At 50.6% G+C, this 12345-nt stretch overlaps 1 protein-coding gene across 5 annotated transcripts in view; it reads right to left on the bottom strand.

Annotated features, from left to right (window-relative positions):
• Positions 1-12345, bottom strand: part of LOC113895341 (core histone macro-H2A.1) — an 81957-nt gene that overhangs the window by 65593 nt on the left and 4019 nt on the right. For all 5 annotated transcript variants that reach the window (XM_027546448.1, XM_027546449.1, XM_027546451.1 and 2 more), the window contains exon 2: positions 5483-5687. In XM_027546448.1, coding sequence (XP_027402249.1) covers positions 5483-5654 — 172 coding nt within the window. In that variant the 5' untranslated portion in view covers positions 5655-5687. The remainder of the gene's footprint in view (positions 1-5482; positions 5688-12345) is intronic.

Raw genomic sequence — 12345 nt, 5'->3', positions numbered from 1 at the left:
AGTTTGAGCATTCTTTGGCATTGCCACTGGTCTATGGACTTGTGTGTTCCCAACATCAACTTTCCCTAGGGCAAAAACCACGTCACATGTTCCTATTTCATATCTCCTAAACCTCCCAGCACTGAGCAGGGCTGTGCTGGGCACAGGGAAGAGATTCCAAAGAGGCTTTCTGAGCTGAACTGAATTCAAGTTCCTCTAAATATCACTTAAGAAAAAAAGTACCACAGTAATACCAGAGCAAAGACAATGCCTCAAAGAAACTACCTCAGTTTCCCCATGATAATACTTCTTTTTATCTATAATTTATTCAGTGTTTACTAAGAATGCTGGCGAAATTCACAAGATGCAATACCAATCTTCACAGCAACCTGAGAGTTGGGGCTACTATCACCACTTGGCTGGAAGGTCAAGGGCCCTGGGGTGGAGAATGGACTGTGCTGGGGCACCGGGAAGCCCAGCAGACAGCATAACATTCCTTGGGAGGCGCTCTGGGAAGAGTCAGCAGGGCTGCAGAGCCAGGCACACAGAGAGCTGGGGAAGGAGCTGTCTGGTCGCCAGACTCAAGCCTGTTCCAGATGTTGCCTCTTCCTTTTAAGTTTGGCAGATGATTGGGCTCTGCACCCAAGAGGAGAAACAGATGCCAGCTTCAAGTTTCAGAGAAGCGCAGGCCCCATCCTCCTCCCACAAGCACCCCAGCCTGGAGCAGACCATAAGGAGGAGTACTCCATGGTCCCTCACCCCTGAAGACATGCTCTTCACAGGGGATCGTCTATCTGGACTCTGATGGCCCCTGGTCTGCAGGACTGCTGTCTGTCCTGATGCTCTTGTGCTGGTCTGGCCTCAGCTCTGGCCTAACCCAGGCCTAGGGCTGGGCATGCTCAGCTCCCAGTTAACTAGAAAACCCCTCAAGGTTTTCATGAGCATGCCAAGAGCTCAAGACAGAAGTAGCTTTCAACACCAGACAGAATAAGAGTTTGGTAATAGGGCACCTTGGTGTTGAGGGTGAGTCTGGCTTTAGGGGTGTGTGTGTGTTAGCTGCTCAGTCATGTCCAACTCTTTGCCACCCCATAGACCATAGCCCACCAGGCCCCTCTGTCCATGGGATTCTCCAGGAAAGAATACTGGAGTAGGTTGCCATTCCCTTCTCTGGGGGATCTTCCTGACCCAGGGATTGAACTTGAGTCTCCTGTATTGGCAGGCAGATCGTTTACTGTCTAAGCCAGCTTGAGGAAGTGGAGTCAGATGGCAGCTTGAAATAAACCAGAGGGAGTAGGCCTGTAACAGCCAGGGCGTTCTGCAGGTGCCTGGTCAAAGGATCCCACAGCCGAGTGGGCAGGGACAGCCCCACCAGCATCCCCAAGGCAAGTGGGCGCCCTCGGTCACCTCAGCAGCCAGAGCAGGACTACTCCCTCTCTGCCGTCACCCTAATGTCACCAGGTTAACAGCTGGGCACTTACACTGTGCAGACACAACAAAGCACTTTGCACGCACCCTCTCATCCCCACCTCACAGTAAGTCCATAGCACTCACTGTAACCCCCATTTCACAGATAACAGAACTACAGCTTGGGGATGTGAGTGAGCTACCTAGGCCATAATGAGGAAATGGCAGCTCTGACACCAGGGTCCCTAGGCTTAACCACCTGGTTCTGCTGCCCCTACCAGATTCTACTGGACAGCATGGCACCCCAAGTGGTGCCGCAGGCTGGCCGGAGATGTCAGCTCCCTGCTCCAGAGCTACCTGGCCCTAGGTGGGCCCTGCAGCTCAGGCACCCGAGCATCCAGACCCCTCCTCAACTCTCCACCAGAGTGTTCTTATAGGAGGCCAGGTCAAGCCATGTCAGAAGAGCACTGGGTGGCACCCCATCACCGTGCCTGCAACTGTGTGCCACCTGTCAGAGAAGGAGACAAATCCTCCAGGGGACCTTTCAGGTGACAACTAGACCAGCAGGGCAGCTCTGGTCAGCAGGTTAACACACATCCTCCAGGAAAAGTTTTCTGAAGCCTGATCTCAGCACGTGTGTTCCTGCATCATCACCGCCTTTTCCTGGTTTGTGCCTGCCTCTGGACAAAGCTTCTGGGGGTCAGGGGAGGTCTTGCTCTGGCTTGACTCTCAGCACTGGACACAATGCAGCTCTCCTGAGGACCTGTGGAATGGGTGGCACTTTGCTCAGATGCCGTGTATTGGAGCACAGTGTCTGAGCCCGAAGCTACATTAGCGTTTCCCAGCTCTGGGAAGAGGCTGGCACCCAGTAGGTGCATTGCGAAGGTGGCAGAGCTCTTTCCTATCCCTCACAGGGCTGGTTGGCACCACCTCACTTTCCAGGTCTCAGCTGATTATGTCTCCTCCTCAAATAAAACCCTCCTGGGTCAGTTCACCTCCAGGCCCCCAGGCACTGGGGCTCCTTGGCCTGTTTACAGCCTCCACAGCCCTTGGCACAGTCAGGAACCATCTGGGTTGGCTGGTTCTTCCTTCCAGACTAGAGCATGAGCTCCATGGAGCAGAGACTATTTCTGCCCCAGCTACTCCTGTGCTCTGGAGCTAGCACAGGGCCGGGAACAGAGCAGGTACTCAGTAAGCATGTGAAATGACTGGAAAGGGTCTTCTGTGAAACAGGAGCAGACAGCAGAGCAGAAAGAGAGCTGGGCCACCTCTGCTTCTCTCTCAGGGACCAAAGCCCAAGTTCTGAGCAGGCAGATGGGCTCCCACAGCCCAGCCCGAGGGGCTCAGGACGGATCACCTCCTGAGAGCAGTCATGGCGGGGCAGGGCGGGTGGAGTGCAGCAACGCTCCTGAAACTCAGCTCCTGCCCATCAGACAACCGGAAACAAGTGGCTAGCAGTGATCGAGTATAGCACTGAGGGCCCAGGACGTCTCCCAAGGCCCCATCCCACTGACCAGATGACAAGTCAGGGCCCCGGGCAGTGGTCACTCCAATGACTCAACACTGTGTGTAGGCAGAGAAGACGGCTCAGATTCACCTAACTATAGCTCTTCTGGAAGGACTTGGTAAAATTTCAAAATATGTATTACTTTTTAATACACAGGGGTTAACATGGCTAGTGCCAGAGTAAGGATTTGCCTTCAGTGACTTGGCCAGCTCTAGCACTGGACTGCCCTGATCATTCCCACCCCACTTTGGGACCACTACTGAACCCAGGACAGTCAGAGACGGACACAGTTGCGGGGGTTCAGGGTCAAGGTGCCCGGCCCCCATGAGAACAAACCTGCTGACCTGGCCCTCACGTGCGCTGCGCTCAGTTTCAGAGCCAAGCAGACACAGACAAGGAAAACATATGGATTTTCTGTGCGGCACAGACAGCTGTTGCCTCAAACGTGATGGAGCAGCAGTATGCCCCCGCCAATGCCCTGCTAACTAACAAGAGGGAGCTTGATGGAAGAAATGAAACTGCTGTGGTACTTGACCTAATGAATGCGTCTGTGAACATCCCAGTGTCATGCCTGTGCCAGGGGCATCATAGGATTCGGGAGCCAGGAAACACAGGTTGGCAGGATTTACACATCATGTCAACTTTCCCCACTGTGCTCAAAGTCCCTTTGGATCTCACAGCAGCCTGGAGTTGGTAAAGCAGGGACTGTTGTCTCCAAATGAGTTGAAAGGAAATTGGGATCCGGAGAGGTTAAATGACTCTCTCTGGGTCACACAGCAGTAAACTGCCGAGCCAGACCTTAAAAGTCTCCTGTGGGTCCCACCCAGTGGCTTCTCCCCTGGTCTCCCTGGCCAACTGCCAGCATTACATGTGGTTTTCCTGGGTGTGACACCTATGTTCTGGGCTTCTGTTTCCTCATCTGCATTGTGAGAAGAACCATGCCTATGTCATGCTACCAGGCATGCCACCTATAAGTCTCTGACAAGCACAGGGTCCAAGTTCCAAATACATGCAAAGGCCTCACAACTAGAACCCCAAATACTTTTTATGCCTAGACACTTTTAACAGAACACAAAAACTCTAGAACCCTCATGGTTGTGAGGGGAAGCCTTGGGTCTTGTCTTAACGAGAAGGCTGGGAGAGCAGGGAGCAACCCAGCCTTGTCTTGCTGAGTCAGTCTCTCCTTTCTCTCTAGAGAGATAGCTGTCCCCACCTGCCACTTGCCCTGATGATGTATGGAGAAAAAACTGGTAAAAGCATTACAAAGGGACAGCAGGATGTGCCCCTTTGCAAGTACTTCCTGGTTATACGTGGCAAATTTTTTTATGCCCTGAGGTTGGTTTCCTCAATACTAAAAATGGCGGCTGGGGTTGCAGGGGGGTGGACGTGAATCCTGCCCAGCTGACCTCCCACAGTTGCTATGGAGTCACCAATAAGACCAACAACATTTTATCTGGGAAAAGGACCAAGGACCCCCCACCCCCCGCCACCTCGCCCCAGAGGGATGGCTGATTACTAGACTGGGACAGGGGAAGGTCAGGAGGAGATGAGAATATCTCATTTTGTTGGAAAGAAAAGAAATGTACAGAGTGATGGAGAGGGGGAAGAAGGGCATAAAATCCAGCCTGAAGGTCAAATTTGAGACAATATGACCAAAATACTGAGTAAAGACATGGCAGTACATAACATGTTAAATTCTAAAAATCCACGAACCAGCATTAATAGAAAAAAAAAGAAGGGAAGGGCAGAAAGAAAGCTCTTCTTAGCAGAAGAATGCCAACTAATAAATGTAGGAGAAAGACAGAAATAGAAAAACCACTATTTTATAACCACCCTAGTGATAACAGATCCTGGTAATAAGATCATCAAGGAATGCTAACGCCATGGGTGAAAGGCTGAGATCCAGGATGTGCAAAAATGCACAGACACCACCTTAATCCAATGACCAAAGTGAAGATCACCAGTGACAGGACAAACCCACAGCAGGGGCTCCTGACACGATGCCAGAGAAGGATTCAACATCGCTTACGGAATTCTCCTGCCAAAACATTTAACCTGAATCCAAGCCTGAGGCCCACACAGATTAAAGGGCATTCTGCAAAATATCTAGCCTGTGCCCTCCAAAAACATCCATGTCATCAGAGAGTTTTTTTGAAAAGCTAGGGAATTTTTTAAAATGAACCTAAAGAAACCTGACAGACAAATGCAATGTATGATCCTAAAATGGATCCTGGATCAGGAAAGAAAATAGAACAAAATCATAAAGCACATTATTGGGACAATTGAGGAAATTTCAAAACAGACATTATTATAATAGGTAACAACCAAACAGGTAACAGCCAAAAATAAACAGGTAACAGCCAAAAAATAAATGCATGCACACACACACACACACACTCACTCACTCACACACACACAGTGGAGAGAGATAAAGCAAGTGGGGCAACATGTTAACAGATGGTGCATCTAGGTAAAAATGTGCACTCACTGTTCTTGTAACTTTTCCGTAGGTTTGAACATTTTCAAAATAAATGAACAAGGTCCTCCCAATCCTTGGAAGCTGTGTGTCCACAGTGACTCAGGCACACTCACCTGTCAGGTACTCCAGGACGGCGGCCATGTACACGGGCGCCCCCACCCCGATCCTGTACTTGGGGTGGCCTTTCTTGATGTACCGCAGCATCCGGCCCACGGGGAAGATGACTCCCGCCTTGGCGGACCGGGAGGTTTTGGTGGACTTCTTCTTCCCGCCCCGGCTGGACATGGCGGTGGCCCTGGAGATGGATCAGCAAGTACACTGTGGAGGCAAGCGAATTCTCGGGTCAGGATTACTGGGGACATCGCCCCTTTCCCCACACCCTCTGGCCCTGGAAGAAACGGGCTGTGCTGGCAGATGCCACCGCCTACAGTCGCGGAGCCCTGCGAGCCCAGTTTCTGCATTCCACCCATGTGCTTCAGCCCTGGAAAAAAGAATGGCTTAGCTTTTCACATTTTATACCATGACATCAATTTTATCAGCCACTTCCATTTAAACGTTACTCTGACAACGACTGCTCTTAAGTGCCTCGCCTTTATGCCACATGATGTAAAAGAAAATGGGGTTTCTTGGCTGAGATCTATATGCTTGTTTAATAATTGTATTTTCATACACTGGAGACCAGGGCTGATACATTTGCTGAACACTTGATAAAAGAAAACTATGTCACCTGCCTCTACAATGAAGACGTTAAGTCAGACACTTAGGTTCTTTGATGAGAGCAGCCTCTTTCCCTTGCAGTCCTTTATCTGTGAGAGGCAAGAATTGCCCACAGGAGTTAATTGGGCAGCCAGGTTGGAATATGAGGCCCTCTGAGCACTTCCTGACTGCTAGTCAGGCCTGTCCTCAGAGAAGCGAGTCCTTCCTTTCTTCTCCGACCCACTCACCATCCAAAATGCCCCATACCTCTTGTAGGGTCCTCTCTTCTCCACCCCGACTGTAACTGGACCCAGGTCACCACTATTTTAACCAAATGATCACACATTTGGTCCTGAAAAGGTCTTCCCACCACAGGCCACACTCTAATCCACCTGCTCTCCACTGGCTGAGCTGTCTCCATGCACACAAATCTGAGTATGCTGTGGTACTGTTCTTAAGTTTTCCCTGCTGCCACAATTCCCAAGACGCAATCAGAACCTTTGGCCTGTCATGCAATGCCCTAGAAATCTAGGCCTGCCACACCCATTGAGCTTCACCTGTGCTTCCTGAGGTCTAAACGCAAACACAGGGAGTACCCCCAAATGTCCTCCTCCACAGTAGTCGTGCCCTTTAGCCAGGACCTCCTCTATCCTTCACGCTTTTCTGCCTTCTGCCCACCCTCCCGCGTGCTCCGTCCTCTGGGTTCCCATGTGCTTCACACCACGGCACTGACGTGCGCACATACACACTCCCCCGCCCTCTCTCCCTCGTCACACCACGAGGTCTCAAAAGGCTGCCCCTGACTGTATTCCTGGCGCAGTACCACACAGCAAGGTCGCAGACGTTTACTAGGAGCATCGAGTCATTCACGTATGCACTTAAGGAATCACGCTTGGGACGGAGACGACAATGCACAAGGCAGTTGGGGCCTTGTTCTCCCAGAGCTGGTGGGCACAAGAAATACTACATAACCCTCAGTCACTCAAATGGGAACTGTGAAAAACCAGTGCAGGGCACTGCGGAAGGGGCTGTGAGAGGCCCTAGCCTGTTCCAGGGCACCAGACAAGACTTCCCTGGAAGACACAGATGCTCAGACCACTGAACCAAACAGTCAGGTCTCCCATTTACTGGTAAACTGAGGTCAAGCTCCAGTGTGGGCTCCTCCGGCTCTAACAGTCCCTATCTCTGTGACCGTGGAAGTCACAACGTTAGGAGTCCTTGTTCCTGACACCCGACCCTACATTCAAGATATACATGGTCCACATCTAACATCAGTATGACCCTCAAGACCATCTTGGATGGTCGGCCTGACAGAGACGGCCAAAACAGGAGAAGGCAGAATTTCTGGGTACTCTGACAGGCTCATCAGAATTAAGGGGGCTCAAGGCCTGTGTGATGAGAACCCTGTATTTCACCCTGTCAAGGGAGATACCTAGTCTTAATTGATCATTGATTGCTAAAGAGAGTCCCAGAAGGGTCTGGTTTTTCTGAAACAAATAGTTGGCTCCACTTCTTCTGTAATGAGCTCTGTTTTAAAACATTCCTGGCAAACAGGTGCCCACGCTCACTCTGAGCAGGAAATGGTATTTGTACTTGTGTGTGCATGTGTTTGTAGGGAAAAGTTGGATCTGGGCTCCCAGCAGTCTTTGGCTTTAATACAAATATGTTGCACAGATTAACCCCAGACCTTTAGACTGAGAGTTTTAATGGTTCCCCTCTTCCAGCAGGAGAGGCCAGTGACCAGGGATGGTTTATGCAGCTCAGCCCTGTTCTTCCTGGTGCACAGACTCCGGCTCTGTCTCTGGGTGGACCTGCCTGGGTATGTTTGGGGCTGACTTTGTGGGAATCGGACAATGTCCTGTCCCAGACAGGAGCCACTAGTACCCAGGGACATGACACGCCTATTCTTCAAAAGTAACATTCCTGGGGATCCCCTCTGATTCGAGCTAAGAGTCTTTAGTCAACAAGCTGGTGACTCCCGAGTCCCTATCCCAGCGTACACCTGGCTGCCGAGCCCCAGGGCTCTGTTCTGATTGCCCTCAGCAGGGCCTGCTTTTAAATCCCATGTGAACTCCTGTGGGTTTCTCAGCCCCAGCGGTGGCAACATCATGCATCAAGCTACCAATCAGGGGCCAGTCTGTCCCTACTTCTCTGCCCACCTCCACAGCTCCCAGTCATTAGCCAGGCTCCGTTGAACCCACTTCCATAACTTCACAAGCCTCTTCCCGTCTCTTTGTCCTCCCTGCCTTGGTTCAGCTCCTGCTCCTCGCCTGTTCTCCACAGCACTAGTCTCTCTCCATGGATGCCAGAGGATCTCTGCCACTTTGCTGGCTCTCCAGCTCCCAAGCCAGCCACAAACAGCATCCTTTACTTCTTCAGCACTGCTTCCCATCACCCCTGCCTGGGCTTAGATGCCCAAGTTGCCCTTGACTTCCTGACCTGTGAAGCCATGTCCAGAATGTTTTTACACATGCTGCTTCTCCTGCCTGAAACACCCTTCGTCCTCTTGCCAAACCTGAACTGATGCTCACACCACCTCTCCTCTTGGTCCCGACCATGGACTGGATTGTTCACTGCTCCGTATTCCCACAGTACATACCCTGGCACCTCGACGTGTGCCTGCCTCCCTAGCTCGACTCAACTAGGACCTACTCCATGCCAGGTGCTGCAGTCATGTGCAGATCCCCAGGTTCCAAGAAAGACCTTATACATCAGTGCTTAAATGTCAGAGCCATCTTCAGGTCTCATTTGGAACCAGACTCCTCTGATAAAACAGCCCTGAGTCTTCATTCCCTCCCCAAGACTGCCCTGAGGAAGTTCTGTTCCTTGCCCCTCCTCATGTTCTTGCTGCACTTCTAGCAGTAAATCCCTAAACTGTAGCCACAGCTATGAAAGAATTCTAACTGAGCCACGCAGCTTCATGATATCCAATAATGTGTGGTGATTTTAAAAACATCATTTGGAAAATCGCCTTGTAGCGGTGCAAACTCCAGATAAATCCACGAGTGTGGCAGGTCCATCCTGCTCTTCAGAAGTCTAGGAGACAAGGTCGGTTACGGCCAAGCACCAGCATGGGGAGGCAGGGTGGGAAGAGTAACTGTGACATAAGTGGCTGCTGAGCACTGCGATTAATAACTTGAGTTCCAAAGTCAGACTAACCCAATTCAAGTCACAGATCCACCACTGAGAGCCTATATATCCTAGGCCAGCTGCTGTAACAAATAAGCCCCTACTTCTTATTTCTTACCTGGGGAAAGTCCATGACTGGTGTTTCTCTGCAGGATGATTCATGGGTCCAGACTCCTCCCACCCTTCAATGCACAATTTGGGGTTACCACTGGAGGTAAAGGGCCATGGAGGAAAATACCCGGCGGCTTTCAGAGGCAGGTCTGGAAGTGGAGCACACCACTCCTGATCATGACCTACCAAGTACAACATGGTCACCTGGCCACACCTACTGCAAGAGAGGTTGGAAAATGTCCTCCAGCTATTTCCTACAGAGAAAAGAGGAAACAGCCAGTCTCTGTAACCTGACAAACCAACTTGAGAGCTGACCCTGAAGCCAGGGTCTGAGTGACCAGTCAAAGCCTACTTTGAACCATGTCCTGTGTCAAGCCTTTTCTGAGAGGTAGACAGTCCTTTGTCATGCAGAAAGTGGCTTCCCATGCATTCAGCTTCTCATTGGGGCACTGACCTTGTTCACAGGAGAAACAGCAACAGTACCCTGCCAAACTGACAAAACTGTGTCCTTCCTTCCTGGATTCATCAGCCAGGAGGGCAAGCCATTCAGCAAACCAGAAGCCCTCAGCCCTGCAGAGGGTTCCACATGCTTTGAAGACAGTGATAGGTCTTCAGGCAACCCTGGCATCTGTTCATTACTGAACACTAGCTTGACTGTTATCAGATCAGGAAATGAAGATTTTGTGGTTGATCCTGAAGGGATCTCTGTGGTCTTTATCTCAGCTATAAATCAATCACAATAGACATGAACCCTGTTTGCAGAAACCCAAAGTTCACGCAGACACCGAGGCGGAGGGGGCTCTACAGAGAAGAGCCAGGCTCAGTGAGAAGCAGGTCTTTGACAACAAGCCCCTCAATGATCAAGATGTGACTGTGACATCGTGATCTGTCCTCAAAGCACAGGACAAATGAGATGCCTGGCTGTGAGGATCCCGTGAATAAGACAGACAAGAAAACAAAGGGAAGGGGAACAGAGGCAAGGAGGGCAAAGGGTCACCCTACTACACTGTTGTTCTCCTCGCCAACAGGGCACCACAACTGGCTCCTCCGTGTGCCGCAAACCACCTTCATCCCCACTTCCACCCTTTGGGACATGCCGCTCACTCGGTGTGGAACTCTCTCTCCTGCCCTCAGGCAGGGGCGATTCTGCCTAGTGGATCCAACATTTCTCTGATGATGGAGATTGATCAAGGAGCTCCCTCCTCTGCCTCCCTGCTGTGGCTGAGCCAGGTGGCCCCCAGTTCTAGTCTAGTGTGCAGCAGTCCCATGCCCAGACTCTGGCTTTGTACAAGACCCAACCAACTCTGGCCCATCTTTCCTATTACCAGCCATGAGGGCTCCACCAGGCTGAATCACTCTATTTACTCAGTAGACATTCCTGCAGTGGCCCCTGAGTCCAGTGAGAAATCCCTTTTAATGAACCTCAGCCACCATTGAAATATGCACAATTGTTTTTCTCAGTCTTATATAAACGGCTCTCTATAAGCAGTTTCCAGCCCTTCCCTGACTGTCACGCTGGATCCAACTTATACAAATATTCTAAAGCCACCCACCCCACTCCTAACACTTGTTACACTGTATCACCACTGCCTCTGTTCTTGCCTGTCTTGATGGGATGGACCAGGCCACTCTGCTCACTGACTGTATCTCTTAGAACCTACCACCCTGTCTGGTTCCTGCTGCTGCTGCTGCTAAGTCGCCTCAGTTGTGTCCGACTCTGTGCGACCCCATAGACGGCAGCCCACCAGGCTCCCCCATCCCTGGGGTTCTCCAGGCAAGAACACTGGAGTGGGTTGCCATTTCCTTCTCCAATGCATGAAAAGTGAAAGTAAAGCTGCTTAGTCGAGTCCGACTCCTAGCAACCCCATGGACTGCAGCCTACCAGGCTCCTCCATCCATGGGATTTGCCAGGCAAGAGTACTGGAGTGGGGTGCCATTGCCTTCTCCATTCTGGTTCCTGAGAGGTCCTCAAGTGCTAGCTGGGTGGTAAATGATAAGTTACAGTGGCTGGGGGCTCTCTTGACAAAAATGAGGGCTGCATTTGCAAGGATCACAGGACTCAAATGTGACAAGTGAGACACCAATCCGGGAGCTTCTCTGGGACCATTCATGTGGGAGACCAGACCCACAAAATTCAGGAAGCTTGTGGGGCTACCCTGGGGATTCCCAAGAAGGGACCACCACCATTTCTCTGATGGCTGAGGTATGAGCATGCAGAGGCCTTCGGTGACCATCCTATGACTCCAGCAATCTCCCTTTTTGCCGTTAAGACAGGCACAGTAACACAGACCAGTGGAAAAGACTTACCTTCCTCATATCTGTAAGATGCTGACCTCTGTTAAAGCTGCCGCCTAGAAAACTCTCAAAAAATCAGGGCACTCACGAAACCATTGGAATGGTCAATGGTAAAGTCTTTTATATCTAAGCAATGAATGTGTGCATATTGATCTTGAGCAAAATATTGATTAGAACTGCTGGGGGGCTGCTGGTCAGACAGCCCTATCTCTGGCCCCCAAAGATGAAAGAATCTGAGTTATCAGCGCTCAGGTCACTGTTACAGAGTGAGGACTGCCCCATCCATTCCCTGCCAGTGGATAAGTGCCCGCATGTCCACATGCATCTGTCACCTTCCCATCAACTCGAATCACCAAGGCAAACCTGAGACACTCAATTCTGACGTGCAGGACACTAATCCTGTTTACAGCATTCTCTTCCATTTACTCCCATCATACCAAATGATTAACAGTGACACTGCCATCATGTCCCCAGAGGCATGTGGATATACTACACAACTATCACTTGCAGAGCTGGGGTTCACAAGATGCACTCTGATTGGCTCAGAACAGAGACTTGTTCTGGTACTTTGGCCAATCACGAAAAACATCTCTCTCCATTCATAAAACACTATACCACAAAATGAAAGGGATTACTAAAGAACTTACGGTCCATCCTCAGTGAACCAAGGGATTGCAAACAAGAAGAAAAGGACAAATTGAGCTAATAAATAAACCTTAAACTGAACACTTTGTTCCAGCAGATT

Source organism: Bos indicus x Bos taurus, chromosome 7 (genome assembly GCF_003369695.1).
Source record: "Bos indicus x Bos taurus breed Angus x Brahman F1 hybrid chromosome 7, Bos_hybrid_MaternalHap_v2.0, whole genome shotgun sequence".
Lineage (NCBI taxonomy): Eukaryota > Metazoa > Chordata > Mammalia > Artiodactyla > Bovidae > Bos > Bos indicus x Bos taurus.
This window is presented reverse-complemented; position numbering and strand designations above follow the sequence as displayed.